The sequence below is a fragment of the Culex pipiens genome, unplaced genomic scaffold (genome assembly GCF_016801865.2).
Source record: "Culex pipiens pallens isolate TS unplaced genomic scaffold, TS_CPP_V2 Cpp_Un0005, whole genome shotgun sequence".
Taxonomy (NCBI): Eukaryota; Metazoa; Arthropoda; class Insecta; order Diptera; family Culicidae; genus Culex; species Culex pipiens.
In genome coordinates, this window is record NW_026292822.1 from 332,502 (window position 1) to 348,490 (window position 15,989).

At 33.3% G+C, this 15,989-nt stretch overlaps 2 protein-coding genes across 3 annotated transcripts in view; one reads left to right on the forward strand and one right to left on the reverse strand.

Moving 5' to 3' along the window:
* LOC120419906 (potassium voltage-gated channel protein Shaw-like) overlaps positions 1-15,989 on the forward strand; it is a 266,231-nt gene that overhangs the window by 104,130 nt on the left and 146,112 nt on the right. The gene's annotated exons all lie outside the window — the stretch shown is intronic.
* LOC120419907 (cytochrome P450 6d3-like) lies at positions 1,325-3,014 on the reverse strand. Its single transcript, XM_039582776.2, has 2 exons — positions 1,640-3,014; positions 1,325-1,581 (listed from the first exon to the last, which is right to left on the reverse strand). The coding sequence occupies exons 1-2, from the start codon at positions 2,955-2,957 to the stop codon at positions 1,409-1,411; spliced, it is 1,491 nt and encodes a 496-aa protein (XP_039438710.1). The 5' UTR covers positions 2,958-3,014; the 3' UTR covers positions 1,325-1,408.

The window sequence follows — 15,989 nt, forward strand, 5'->3', positions numbered from 1 at the left end:
TCTCATCATGAATTTCATATAAAAGAAGGGAAAATTTCATTTAAAAAATTACTCCTAATTATATTGAAAGGGGAAAAATCTTAAGCTAACAAGAGATATGTTAATTATTTAATAAAAATATCAAAATTTCATTGAAAAGATTTATTGTGAATTATTCAAAATGGAAAGAATTTACTATTGGGAAAAAATATAGAGATACCTAATTTTTTATAGAAAAAAATGATAATCTCTTAAAGTAATATAAAAAAGGTAAAAAATATACATTTTCATTCGTGAAAATGACAAATAATTAACAAAAAAAAACAAGCTAGTAATAATCATGCCAAACGTCAATTATGCCAAACGTCCATTATGCCAAACGTCCATTATGCCAAACGTCCTTGATGGTTTTTGAACGAATTATGCCAAACGTCCATTATGCCAAATGTCCATTATGCCAAACGTCCCTGATGTCTTGGACCAATTATGCCAAACGTCCATTATGCCAAACGTCCATCTTGAAAACCCGTTATGCCAAATGTCCATTATGCCAAATGGGGTACACCCCTCGAGGACATTACTCGTCCAGCGTCCATCCGAGCCGAATTCTCCAGAAACCGTTCATCGCCACATTCAGCACCAGCGGTCAGCACATTCTCGCACTCGACAAACATTTATCGATTCAATATTGACCCTGTGCATCAACATTGCCTTCGTCATCGCAGCGTCGGACCTGTTGATGGCCTCCGAGAGTGCAATCCGGAAAATTCACTTCCTGAGGCTCAACAGAGAGAGAGAGGGGCGAACTCCAGGTCAACCCGAAGGCGGCATCCCGGCTTATGAACTATTCAAAATTTATTTGCTCTCTAATGAACATAATTCAATCATGATTTATTTGCCAGCATTTAGAACACATATGCAGGCACAGATTGCCGGGTCGAGCACATCACATCTTGTTGCGGGGCAACGGATCATCCCATCCAGGCTAGAAACTGTTGCAGATTGTAGACCGCACACACACTGTCGGAGTAGTCGTAACTCAACTGTGCCCTCTCGGCCAGGGGCCAGGACTCTGGAATAAATCAAACGAAATATTCGGTGAAGTAGCAAATTTGAAATCCAGCTGGACGTCTAGCATGAATTGTGAATCGATTTCGAATTACTGTTGCATGAGGGAGTGGAATGGACGTTGCGGTTTTGGGCTGGCTGGAGTGGTCCAAATAATCGGTTTTAGAGTACTTGGGGGGTTGGATATCTCGGAAGAGTGCTTGGAACTGGGTCGTGAGATAAATCATGAATGCTGACTGGGATTGCTTTGTGATTGTGAATTATGGTTTCTGAGAAATTGACTGTTCCACATTGTGGAACTGAAACGATTTTTCTTTATTCAATACTTAAAATTAATAATATCACCGGATTAGTTACTATCTTAAGCAGCCTTGACCTTCCTCTGGCCAACCTTAAACTTAATACCACCCTTTGGCAGCAATGTTACACTGGAAGCGGCAAACTCAATCTTCGGTCCTTGCGTGGCCTCAAAGGTGAAGTTGGACAGCAGCATTATGAGGGCAGCTTTGGCCACAAACACACCCATTCTAATGCCTGTAATATGAAATTATTGTTATTGCTTGAACCACTCCAACGCCAAACCCACACTTACCGATGCAATTCCTCGGACCGTCTCCAAACGGCTGGTACGCATTGTCGTCGTAGTTCTTGCTTTCCTCGAAGAACCGCTCCGGGATGTAGCTGTCCGGATCGGGGAAGTATCGCTCGTCCATGCCGTAGGCAGAGATCGGAATGATGATCTGCGTTCCCTTCTTGATGACCACCTTTGACTGTGGCACCTGGAAGTCCTGGGTGCACTCCCGGTTGAGGATTGGCAGCCCGGGATACTTCCGGAGGGTTTCCTTCACGCACACATCCAAGTATCGCATTCCTTTGACAATGTCGTAGTTGATTTCTCCGTTGGACTTTGCAAGTGTTTCATCAATCTCCGCAACCAGTTGTTCCATCGCCTTCGAATTATGGCTAAGCTCATGCAGCGTGTACGTTATGGTGACGGACGTCGTTTCCGAACCTGCGATGTAGAACAAAAACACCTGCGCGGCACACTCCTCGATACTCATGGTATCTTCCCCCTTGAGCAGATCTTCCTTGCGCAGATCAACCAACTGCTGGAAGAAGTCCTTCCTGCTGACGTTGTTCTTCTCGCGGTACTCCATCTGTTGCTTCACCAAATCAATCATGAACCCGGAGATCTTCGGAGGAGTCGACGGAATCTGGATCAGCTTCAGCAGTCCCGGACACACAAAGGTGGCCGCACTCCTAATGTTGTTCGAAAAGCTGTCAGCCACCGCCTCGCGACCCACAACCCGGAACGGATGCTCCGGATCGTTCATCGAGTCCGCCTCAAAGCCAAAAAACACCGACGCAATAATGTCCACAATGTACCGCGAAGCGAGATCCCGCATCTCAACCGTATCACCCTTATCACCAACCACCCGCGTCAAATAATCTTGAAACCGCTTGCTCTCGTCCAAAATCGTCGGCAGCATGTTACGCAACTTCCCCGAAGTGAACGTCGGCGTGAGTTTATTCCTCAGCGTGCGCCACTTCTTCCCGGGCAGCGCAAACAGGTTCGCCGAAAACGGATCGTTCCGTTCGTCCACAAACACCCCACGATCATGAAAGCTGGCAAAGTCCGACGTCATGATCTGCTTCGCGAGTCGCGCATCGCGCACCATAATCGCTGGCGCGAAGAACAGGTAGATCCCCAGCAGCTGCTCCGTCGACTTCTTGTACAGCTCGGAGATGGCCACTCCGAAGCACTCGCGACGTTCCGCCACCGGGCGGAGGTTCCCATAGGGGATCTCCGGCTTGACGTGCGGCAACTCATGCCGTTCCCAGTACGAGTAGATGTAGTGAAGTCCCAGGAACAGGATCAACCCCAGCAGGGCTAGCGAGAGCAGAATCATTGCGGCGAGGGTAGAGTGTGCTGTTGTCCGCTGCCTAAGAACTGACCGACTGCGGAAATCGTTGAGCGTGTGAATGTTTTTGTTCAATGTCTTTGATCAGTCTTATCAGTTGAGGCGCTAGCGCGTGCCTGAGGCGGAGATAAGGGTTGGAAACAAAAAAGTTAACAGGTCATTGTGGACCGAACTGAAATTAGCACCGTCACGGTGTAGATTGTAGGCCTGATAAGCTTTGTTCGCGAAATTTCTCAAAACATAGCGTGGTTCACCTTAAAGTGACTGTTTCTAGAATCATTTCGAATTAGCTTACTTTGGTACTAAAACTCCGAATCCAATCACACCAGTCCTTGTACTAGCATCATTATCGAGTCTTACTCGACATTTTGTGATAAATTAAAAATAAGCATACCTAGCGATTTATGAAACAAAAATTTAAAAATATTTCGCTAAGCTCGAATATGTCCTATAGAACCTTCCGATGCAGTCCGGGAACATGTAATCTAAGATAGTTGCTATTATTCTGAATTCTATTCTATCACCTTTCAAATCTAGAGTTCTATAAACATATGAAACCCAATAGCTTATAGGACCTTTAAAACAAACTACAGAAATATTAAACTGTCACCAATTGATTTTAAAACATTTCCCAAACAAGAAAAGCAAAGTATCAATATCTCACCAGATAAGGGAGCTTAAATCTTTTGTTGGCGCAAACCCAAATAAAAATTAAAAAAAAATATATAATATTTCTCATTCCTGACCAACACTACCAAAGTTGAGTTGCTCGAATGACTCTTTCCATCCAACCCAGACAGTACACATGCAATGCACATACGAGTGGAAAAAGGAATAATAAACACCCGCTCATGAATAATGTAAAATCCGAGCCAAATGAGTGACAATTACTTGGCCCTCCTGGCCTCACCTGGTTCTCCACCCATGTCCTAAATTTTTTTGTTAGGGCAGTTCATTTTGGATTATGTTGCGTTGCGATGATGGTAGAAATCTCGAGTTTTTTTTTTAAAAGGTGCAATAAACAAAATTTTCAGTTTTTGCTTTTTATGTGTTTTTTTAATACCCCTGACTCAAGGCGGTTTCAAAAACACCCTTAAAGCAAAAACTGGAAATTTGGTTTATTGGACCTTTTCAAAAAAAAAAAACGTTACTTAATCCACCGGAAGGTGGTTGCTGCCTTCCTCCTAAAAGCCTTGCAACCACACACTACGAAAGCTTTGGCTAACGCTTACTTAGTAAAGACACTATACATCTGAGTGCTGCCATCTAGGTATGATAAATTTAATGAACCATTTGAAAGCACTGCAGTGTTTGTGTGCGTGCACTGAGCGTAAAGTTCCGACAGCTATCCGCCGGAGCTTTCAAATTATGTAAATAATGACCCTTTTTAGTATCAACCAAAACAGTTTTTCGATCATATCTTTTAAAGTACTGCACCAAGCCGGATGAAATTTAAAAAAGACTTAAAGAACCTGAAGGCAAATCCAAAAACATAGATCCGGACAAAATCGGTCGAGCCAGTTCCGAGAAAAGTGAGTGAGAAAAAAAATTCTACGTCCATCCACACGCACAGACATTTGCTCAGAATTTGATTCTGAGTCGATATGTATACGTAAAGGTATATCTGGGAGGCTTATTTAAAAAGTTCAATTTTTGAGTGATTTTATAGCCTTGCCTCAGTGAGGTGAGGAAGGCAACAACTCCAGAAATCATATTTTTTTTACAGTCCAGACTCGATTATGAGGGAGCGGCCTTGGCTGACTGGTTACGGTGTTCGCTTTGTAAGCGAATGGTTCTGGGTTCGGTGCCCATCTGCTCCCAACGAGAAAGTTAAGTACGCAGAATTTGAAATGATGAATTTGAACGAAAAATCAAAGTCGCTCGAGGCGGGGTTCGATCCCCAGTCTTTTGGATTGGTAAGCAAAAATGCTAAATACTAGGCCATTTATTTTATTTGTCACCGTCTTCGGCATTATGCCGCACAGACTGTTTATAGTTATAAACTACTTATAAACTAATAAAAAAAAATCTGTTTATAAATTCCCTTACATTTTACATCACATTCGAGTTCTGCGAACCCATTTTTGTCAAATTTGAGTTGTTGAATTGCCTTTTAACATACCAAATGCATTTTTTTTTTCAATATTTTTTCACTGTCATTTTGGCCACCATCTAGGATTTTAAATTTCTAAATCACTTTAGAGCATGTTTGCGGTCAGATTCAAGCTCAACGGTCAAAAACAATCAATAAAACAAACTTTTTTTCTTGATTCGATTATCCGGAGTGAAAAGAAAAATTATTTAAATTTATTTTTTAAGGTATTTGTGACAATTTTTGAAAAAAAATCGAAAAAATCAAAAATTTATTAAAAATAGAAAAATAAAAATTTATCAAAAATAATTACAGGTTCCAAAAATACAAAAAAAAATATAAAAAAATATGGGACAATTATAAAATAGGGAATCTTTATTTAAAGCACTAAAAATGATTTTTGTTGTTAAAGTTAGAAATTTTCCTTAATATTTTTATTGGATTTACCGATTGGACTGCTCATAATTTAGAAAAAGCCAAAGTTTTAATTTAGTAAGAATTGAGTTTTTCTCAGTATAACCTAATTAAAAGGTTTGCAGGATATTTCGTATAAAGTCGTTTAGCCGATATTTCGCCTAAGATTGGAAATCTAATTGTGAAGCAGAATTCAACGAATAAAAAAATGCATCAGGTTTTGCATCTATTTCAATCAAAACTAGTTTTGGACTATTTCAATGAAGATTTTGTCAATATCTGGGAGTTTTTGTATTTTTTCAACATGACCTGTACTTCGAAAATGAATTGGTTTGTTATAAATAAAAATCTGTAGTTTTTGCATTTTTTAAATGACCAGACAATTTAAAAGACGATTTTATTCATTTTTGGAATCTTTGCATTCTTCTCAACTCGATCAGTTAATTTAAGATAGATTGGTTTACAAAAAAGGTTCTGTTTTTACGTTCTTTCTAACATAAACATTTTGATTGCAGAAAGCGTTTGTATTTTTTTTTTTTTCAAAATGACCATTTGTTTGAAAATGTATGAGTTTTAAATTTCTTTTACTATGACCGCGGTTTAGAAAATAAAATGTAAAATAATAGCTTCTGTGTGTTCAAGCATACTTTTTTTGGTCTTTCAAAAATATATTTTCAGGTTATTGCATTTTAAACATAAACATTTCGCTTAACTTTTTAGCTTACATTTGGTAGATTTTAAACATTTTTCAAATATATATATTTTCAATAGATAAAACAGTAACTGGTATTGAAAGACCTTAAAGAAGATTTTCTATGCGATTTATTTTTATTTATTTTTTTCAAACAAAACTGGGGTTTTGGACTATTTTTAAATGGATCTTAAAATTTTATGAGATTTTTTGCATTTTTTCATTTTTAAAAATATTATTTTAATTTTTTTGAAATCCATTAAACATTAGCATATTTTCTCTGAAAATTATTTTATTATGAAAGGAAAAAAATATTTCTGTGATGTTAATTTGAATACAAAAGCGATTAAGTCCAGTAGAAATATTTTTCAATGATTTTCAAGTTACAAACAGCCAAAATTGAATACAAGCAATCCCAATTTTAAGCCAAACTTTGTTAAATTGTTTGCTCTTTTAGAAATAAATAAATTTTAAAATAAAAAAAACATAATGCGCATTACTTTAAAATTTTCAAAATGTGGCTTTTATTTACTTAAACTTTAATTACCCAAATTAAAAGATATTTTCTCAGCTAGGTATTCAATAATGATTGAGAGCAAAATTTCCTAAGGGAAATTATAATTTTCCTAGTATTTTCCAGCTATTCTTTGTTTATCAATTGACTCGGAAAATATTAGTTCGATCAGTTCAAAAAAAATGACAAATTTGTCACATTTCGAAATATTTTTTTTTTATAAAAGTTTCAAAACCGTGCATATTGCTTAAGATTGTAGAATGAAAATATTTAAAGTGAATTATTCAACTATTTGTTTTTGTTTTTTTTTTGTTGGAATCTGACGCCGATTAAGAAAAAAATGATCACCCTTGTCAAAACCTCGATGATCCTTTAACGACCACCGCTGATGACGTGAACGTCGATGTGGTTGTCTGCTGCCCCCATCAACAGCTGCTATATACCTAAGTGAAAAAACGGGGTTGGGAAAGTGTAGTCTGGAGTGCAATTATCCACGGTAATGATCGAATTGCATGAGGACTAAATAGTGGGAAAAGTGAAGAAAATTTCCTGTGGGGGAGTGTTTTGCAGTGCTGCCAGCTGGAAATGTTTCGGAGTAAAAGTCACGCGTGGAATTTGAGTTTACATTTAATTGTGATTGTGTTTCTTTATATTCCTTTTATTTTTATTACTATTTCAAACCAAAGTTCGATCAAATTTAATGGATTTTATCGTCCTTCCCACAAAACATTGCCCTTTGGCAAAACGACTGTGAAATCCCACATAATCTTCGATACTTTTTCCCCCTCCTTTGAAAAAGCATTTTACGCGCCAAACTTTGCCACCATTAGCAGGGCTTATCAAAGTTTCAAAATTGCGTCGCGAAACGCGCCATTTTCGGAAAACCACATCAACAACACCAGCGACAACGACAGCCAAAAAAAAAAGCATCCACTAATAGCTTTTCACCCTGCGGAGGTTTGCTTTTTTCGTGGAAAATTTCCCCGCCATCCAAAAATGGGCCCATTCCTCGAGTGGGCCATTAAAAACCGGTTGTACCCGTTTTTTTTTGCGGGTGGGGGGAGGAGAGTGGGCCGAATCTTTATCTCAATAAATCATAGCTGCCTCGCAGCGAGCGAACCAAGCCTGCAGGCAGATCCTGGCCGGGAATCCTTTTTTTTATCCTGAGAAGGGCCTAAAGGCAGGAGCAGCCGCAGCACGTGTGTTTAGGTGGCTTTCAGGTGGCATTTTTTTTTTTGCTGAGCTTTTGCCTGAAACGTGCCGCAAGCGTTTATCACCAACGTGTACATCAGCGCACGACGACGAGGGGGCCACGTGGAAGGACATCAACAAGGGTGGTGGGGAGAAGGGGGGTAGGATGGATTATCAGTGGAATGACACTCGACAGTTACAACGATAACGCATTGTTGGAATTGTGTGCCTTTTTTGTACGAGAGTGTGTGTCAGAAGGACTTAAATGGATTGCTGATAAGCTGTCATTCTGGGAGAATCGAAGTTGAAAATTACTGAAATGATTCTCGTGATCACGGATACCTAATTGTGCACTTTTTGGCGTTAATTGGATTTCGAACCACTATTGTCAAACTGTTTGACAAGTTTGTCAGTAACCCTTGGCAAAAACTGTCATTTTGAATCCTAGAGGTCACCTATGTGTAAACTAATATTAAATCGGAATAGTTGTAATAATCCCTTGTTGACGTGGATTAGTTCTACCTTGTCTTGTCTCAGATCACGAATCCTAGAGGTTATTCTTTGTAAACTTACATGGATTTGGGATAGTTGTAACTATCTCTAGTAGATTTTCACGAATTATGTACTTTGTTGTGTCAAAAAGGAGAAACATGAACGTCCTAATACAAACTTATGGGAAATTTGGTAAGCCTTTCATTTCGTGCTTTTTTTCTAGCAGTGTATTTTTTAAGAAATTCCGTCAAATTTCCTACCAGTTTATCTTTGGGCACTTTTTGATACGATGCAAAATTTTGATAAATATTTGCAACAGTCTAATAACCCAAACAATTATTTTACACTAGTCATCACAAGGATCCTTTTTGAGGAGCGGCCGTGGCTGACTGGCTACGGTGTTCGCTTTGTAAGCGAATGATTCTGGGTTCGATTCCCATCTGCTCCCAATGAGAAAGTGAAGAACATAGAAATTTGGAATGATGAATATGAACGAAAAATCAATGTCCCTCGAGGCGGGGCTCGATTCCCCGTCCTTTGGATTGGTAAGGAAAATGTTAACCACTAGGCCATGACGACTTGGTGAGCTTGGACTTGAATTAGGAATACTGTTACAGAGAGCGAGTTATGGCGCTCCAGGGCATTCGTGGAAATACAATGTCCCATCCCAGAGGGTCCCGGAGTACCGAAACCTTCTTCAAACAAATCATGTCTCTGCTATACGACTTCACGCAGTAGGCCTGGCCACTTTAACGAAGCAAGAGATGTTGATGAATGACAAGAAGAGTGCTAGGCGTAATCTAACCTAAGGCACTCTCCAGGATCCCTTCGAAAAAATTGATTTGATTAGATTAGATAAGTCTTCGTAAGGATCGTTTTTGAAATGAGGTAAAAATATATATGTAGACTACATGTAGTTTTATATCAATGCAAAAATTTACAGAAGATAATTTCGTCACTGCATGAAAAAAAATGATCAAATTGATTCAGAACTGGGTTCATTTGATAACTTTTAGGCCACAAATCAGCAAGATTTGGGACTGGTTGATTGAGTCATTTGGCGCATTTCTTGTCAATTTTATAAGTAAGTTGCAGGATTTTTTTTTTAATTCTGATTTTTGACTTTTTTATGTCCATTTTAATTATTAAAACAACACAAAATCTTTAAAACTGCGAAAACTGTTGAAAACTTTCTCACAAAAAAAATATTCAAAACTTGTCAAAAAATTGATTTTTGCATTTACGATCAGTTTTTTAAGAATGGCGTTAGAAGTGAGCATAGTATAATTATTTTTTCGAAAGAGTTTTAAAGAATTTTTTATTTTTGTTTTATTTATAATTAAGTGAAACTATTTTTGTACTTTTTCTATGACCAATAATAGTTTAGGTAAATGAACAGAACTAGATGCTCAATCATGATAAATTTTGCTATAATTTGTTAGCTTATTTCATATTTCTAAGGATTCGTTAAATAACTTGCTGATTTGGCTTTGGATTTCATCATACTCACAACGAAAAAAGAAAAAAATCCTTCTTCAAAATTGAAAAAAAATAATTCGATGCCCGTGTGCTCTCTATTTCTACACCCAGAACTGGGCATCAGCATACGAGAGAATAAAGAGCACGATTCGGTAGTAAAATGGTACTGTGTACGGACTGAGAGGATAAATCCCGAAATTACCGAGAGTATTTTACTCATGGGTTCATCTTCAAAAAAATGTTCATCTATCAAAAAAAAAGTACCGGTACCGAGACTCGAACCCAAGAACAATATTTCGTTTAAATCAATTAGGCCATTGCAAATTTTTTTTGAAGTTTATGTCCCTCATCTCTAATTAAAAAAATAAAATAGTTTAAAAAAATAAATTACAGGCCACGGTTTCAACATTTGAATGAAAAAAGTGTTTTAAAATGCATTATAAAACTGTCCAGATGTTTTAAAATCATAAGTTTTAAAAATTTCTAAGTATTGACAAAAAAAAATTGTTCGAAAAATACTTTAAAAAATATAAAGATAAGAAATTTTAATTCATTGTGAGTGAATTGCCCTTACGACGATTGAGAATATTTTTCATTGTTTTGCTTTTTTTAATTATGTTTTGCACTGATTTTCATTTTCATCAGTATTTTTTTACTTATTTTTTATTCGTAAAATTAAATTTTATATTCTAGAAAAAAAAATTGCACAAATTTATACAAATGTTTTCAAACCTTGATAGAATATTATATTTTTGTTTTTAACTGTTTTTTTTTTAATTGTTATTAAGGCCGTTGCAAATTTTTTTTGAAGTTTATGTCCCTCGACTCTGACCAAAGTTGATGGGGGTGGGTTTAAAAATGCATTTTACACCTGTCCAGATGCTTTGCAATCATTATTTTCAAAAATACGTAAGTATTGACGAAAATTTACTTTTATGCAAAAAAACAAGTTTTTGCGGTGCTGTACATTGGAATTTCATAATAATTCAAAATACTTTTAATCCAGCCCAAACATATATATATATATATATATATATATATATATATATATATATATATATATATATATATATATATATATATATATATATATATATATATATATATATATATATATATATATATATATATATATATATATATAATATATATATATATATTTATATATATATATATATATATATATATATATATATACAGGGTGTTTGGTTCATGGATGCGGATACTTGGTGGTTGCCTAAAGGACCCCGAAACATGAAAAAAAGTCTTCTACGGCATGGTCGAATTCTCATCCTAAACCGAGTTAAGTAGAATTTACTGTTTTGAGGAGTTTCTACACTAAAATCGATTTATCTCATGATTGTGATCACGAAAAGCTTCGCTTCTGATTTCATGTGAAAGCTGAGTAAATTTCACGATAAAAAATGATTTTTGAAATTTTTTAAACTTTAGTTAAGTCTGCCTACAGAGCCTTTACATTTTTTCCTTGCCCTAGTGTTGTTGGTTTTTTGCATTTATTTTGCGTAAATGGCAGGTAAATGGTTTGTTTTATGTATCAAAACGATGCTCCTAGATCCTCTCTACAATTCTCTCTAAATAACCATTTCCCGAATTCTTTTCCTAAAGCCGCTATTTTAATTTTATTGGTGAAAAAAATCGAAGCCAGAAAATCTGATATGGTACCTTAATAAATCAAACCGACGCCTGACAGAGCATCGCGCAAAGCATACTTGATCAACGCGCGCGCGGCCGCATGTTTGCTGGAAGGAGGGTGACAGTAAGAAAACAAACCACGTGTGCCCATCGCATTGTGGAAAAAAGTTCGTTTCAGAATTGTTTCATTACCGGAGGTATTTTATCTCGCGTTCTTTTGGCCAACAGGTTAAAACATAAGTTAAGGGACGGCTATTTAAGGGAAAGAAGGTGTTAATTATTAAAATGAGCTAAGATGCAATAAGTGCGGCATAGGGCCTCGTTGAAGGATTTCCACTGTTGTTCAGTGTGCGGATCGTTTGATCCACACAGGTGATACAACAATAAATAATTAAGCTGATTAAACCAAACATTTAAAAAAGCCCATTGACAATGCAAATAAATGTTCAGTTAGCAGGAAGTAGATACTTTGCTTTTTTAGAGTTCTACTTTTTTTACATTACAAAAAGGATAAGTTGGATTGTTTCTTGCGTACATAGGACAAAAGCATACATTTCCATCAAGCACCAAATGTTGGCATATCAACACCCTTTTGTTTATTTAAAACTTTTGAAAAGCGTTTTTAATTGAATAGCTCAATCAAGACCTTATTCGGAATGTGATCTTACTTTGATAAAAAATATCGAAAATTTCAAAATAATAGTACATTTATTTATTTTCTGAGAATTTAAGGATTCAAGAATTTAAGAATTTAAGAATTTAAGAATTTAAGAATTTAAGTATTTAAGAATTTAAGAATTTAAGAATTTAAGAATTTAAGAATTTAAGAATTTAAGAATTTAAGAATTTAAGAATTTAAGAATTTAAGAATTTAAGAATTTAAGAATTTAAGAATTTAAGAATTTAAGAATTTAAGAATTTAAGAATTTAAGAATTTAAGAATTTAAGAATTTAAGAATTTAAGAATTTAAGAATTTAAGAATTTAAGAATTTAAGAATTTAAGAATTTAAGAATTTAAGAATTTAAGAATTTAAGAATTTAAGAATTTAAGAATTTAAGAATTTAAGAATTTAAGAATTTAAGAATTTAAGAATTTAAGAATTTAAGAATTTAAGAATTTAAGAATTTAAGAATTTAAGAATTTAAGAATTTAAGAATTTAAGAATTTAAGAATTTAAGAATTTAAGAATTTAAGAATTTAAGAATTTAAGAATTTAAGAATTTAAGAATTTAAGAATTTAAGAATTTAAGAATTTAAGAATTTAAGAATTTAAGAATTTAAGAATTTAAGAATTTAAGAATTTAAGAATTTAAGAATTTAAGAATTTAAGAATTTAAGAATTTAAGAATTTAAGAATTTAAGAATTTAAGAATTTAAGAATTTAAGAATTTAAGAATTTAAGAATTTAAGAATTTAAGAATTTAAGAATTTAAGAATTTAAGAATTTAAGAATTTAAGAATTTAAGAATTTAAGAATTTAAGAATTTAAGAATTTAAGAATTTAAGAATTTAAGAATTTAAGAATTTAAGAATTTAAGAATTTAAGAATTTAAGAATTTAAGAATTTAAGAATTTAAGAATTTAAGAATTTAAGAATTTAAGAATTTAAGAATTTAAGAATTTAAGAATTTAAGAATTTAAGAATTTAAGAATTTAAGAATTTAAGAATTTAAGAATTTAAGAATTTAAGAATTTAAGAATTTAAGAATTTAAGAATTTAAGAATTTAAGAATTTAAGAATTTAAGAATTTAAGAATTTAAGAATTTAAGAATTTAAGAATTTAAGAATTTAAGAATTTAAGAATTTAAGAATTTAAGAATTTAAGAATTTAAGAATTTAAGAATTTAAGAATTTAAGAATTTAAGAATTTAAGAATTTAAGAATTTAAGAATTTAAGAATTTAAGAATTTAAGAATTTAAGAATTTAAGAATTTAAGAATTTAAGAATTTAAGAATTTAAGAATTTAAGAATTTAAGAATTTAAGAATTTAAGAATTTAAGAATTTAAGAATTTAAGAATTTAAGAATTTAAGAATTTAAGAATTTAAGAATTTAAGAATTTAAGAATTTAAGAATTTAAGAATTTAAGAATTTAAGAATTTAAGAATTTAAGAATTTAAGAATTTAAGAATTTAAGAATTTAAGAATTTAAGAATTTAAGAATTTAAGAATTTAAGAATTTAAGAATTTAAGAATTTAAGAATTTAAGAATTTAAGAATTTAAGAATTTAAGAATTTAAGAATTTAAGAATTTAAGAATTTAAGAATTTAAGAATTTAAGAATTTAAGAATTTAAGAATTTAAGAATTTAAGAATTTAAGAATTTAAGAATTTAAGAATTTAAGAATTTAAGAATTTAAGAATTTAAGAATTTAAGAATTTAAGAATTTAAGAATTTAATCATTTAATCATTTAATCATTTAATCATTTAATCATTTAATCATTTAATCATTTAATCATTTAATCATTTAATCATTTAATCATTTAATCATTTAATCATTTAATCATTTAATCATTTAATCATTTAATCATTTAATCATTTAATCATTTAATCATTTAATCATTTAATCATTTAATCATTTAATCATTTAATCATTTAATCATTTAATCATTTAATCATTTAATCATTTAATCATTTAATCATTTAATCATTTAATCATTTAATCATTTAATCATTTAATCATTTAATCATTTAATCATTTAATCATTTAATCATTTAATCATTTAATCATTTAATCATTTAATCATTTAATCATTTAATCATTTAATCGTTTAATCGTTTAATCATTTAATCATTTAATCATTTAATCATTTAATCATTTAATCATTTAATCATTTAATCATTTAATCATTTAATCATTTAATCATTTAATCATTTAATCATTTAATCATTTAATCATTTAATCATTTAATCATTTAATCATTTAATCATTTAATCATTTAATCATTTAATCATTTAATCATTTAATCATTTAATCATTTAATCATTTAATCATTTAATCATTTAATCATTTAATCATTTAATCATTTAATCATTTAATCATTTAATCATTTAATCATTTAATCATTTAATCATTTAATCATTTAATCATTTAATCATTTAATCATTTAATCATTTAATCATTTAATCATTTAATCATTTAATCATTTAATCATTTAATCATTTAATCATTTATTTTCAGAAGCTTCATGAAATTCAAGGATAAGCCGTTCATCAATGACAAATGTATTCGATGTGGTGAAGAATATCACTAAGAAAAACATGGAAACATCAGGTGGGAAGATTTTGCTGTTGCATGTGGAGCATTGTGATATCATTTCCGTTTTTCACTAACTGCAACTACGAAGTTGACTTTATAGCTGTCGGCCACCATTGCATGTACCAACCACTTGTGTCTTCCTTTTAACTACAAGGACTTCGCCACCCTGGGCTCCTAAGTGTTTGAGTACGGCACGGAGCGACGGCGCCGGATACCCATATTTACACAAAGAATTTAAGAGCGCCCGCCGCGGGATTCGAACCAGCAACCTCTGGATTGTTAGTCCAGTGCGCGGTCCGATTGATCCACACGGGCGGGACTAACTGCAACTACTAAGCTTAAAAAATAAATGTAAATTAAAATAAACTGGATTCAGGTTGACCAAAAAAATCAATAAAACTATTAATTGACTTATTGTTAATCAAGTATTTGGTTATGTCACCTAAGTGAAATCGCAACGATTATACAAATTTCCTTAGTGAGTACATTTAAATAACCAAAAAATGGTAAAAATTTGAACAAAGTTTGAGAAGAATTTGATCGAATACTGAAAATAAATTCAAACTGTGTGGTATCCGATCATTGACAAATTTTGCAATTTTAAAATATCAAAACAATACATTAAATTGGTATGATATCAAAATTTTGCTCCTGAATAATCCTCAAGACAAATTTTAAAGGGAATACCAAAATTTGGTATTGATACCTGAGAAAGGTATTATTACGCATTTCCCTTGTTATTTACCCTTGCTCGGTTAGTACCAACCACTAGTATCTTACTTTTAACTACAAGGACTTCGGCATCCTGGGTTCCTAAGTGTTTGAGAACAGCACGGAGTGACTACGCTGGATTGTGAGTACAGTGCGCGGTCCGATTGATACACACGGGCGGGGCTTAACGTTAGTAAAGACATAAATTGAGTCCACTTTGTGAATGTGTTAATGGCAGCAGGCGTGATTGAATGGTTACGCTCTCCGCTTTGTAAGCGGATGATCATTGGTTCGATTCCCATCTGCTCCAACCTTCCATCGGATGGGGAAGTAAAACCTCGGTCCCGGCCTTGGTTGTTGTTAGGCCGTGTGGGAATCGTCTCCCTGTTATAAAGATAAACAACACAACAATCCAAGGCTGCTCCGGTGGAATCAATGGCGGCGGTTGGACTCGCAATGCAAAGGTCGTCTGTTCGAATCTTGAGGTGTAAGGTTTCTTGTAGTAGAAAGAGGTCTGGAA

Excerpts from the sequence above, each read along its gene's own strand:
- LOC120419907 (XM_039582776.2), bottom strand. The coding sequence starts at position 2,957 with ATGATTCTGCTCTCGCTAGCCCTGCTGGGGTTGATCCTGTTCCTGGGA. Across the intron at positions 1,582-1,639 it reads CGGTCCGAGGAATTGCATCG|GCATTAGAATGGGTGTGTTT; the intron begins GTAAGTGTGGGT and ends TTCATATTACAG.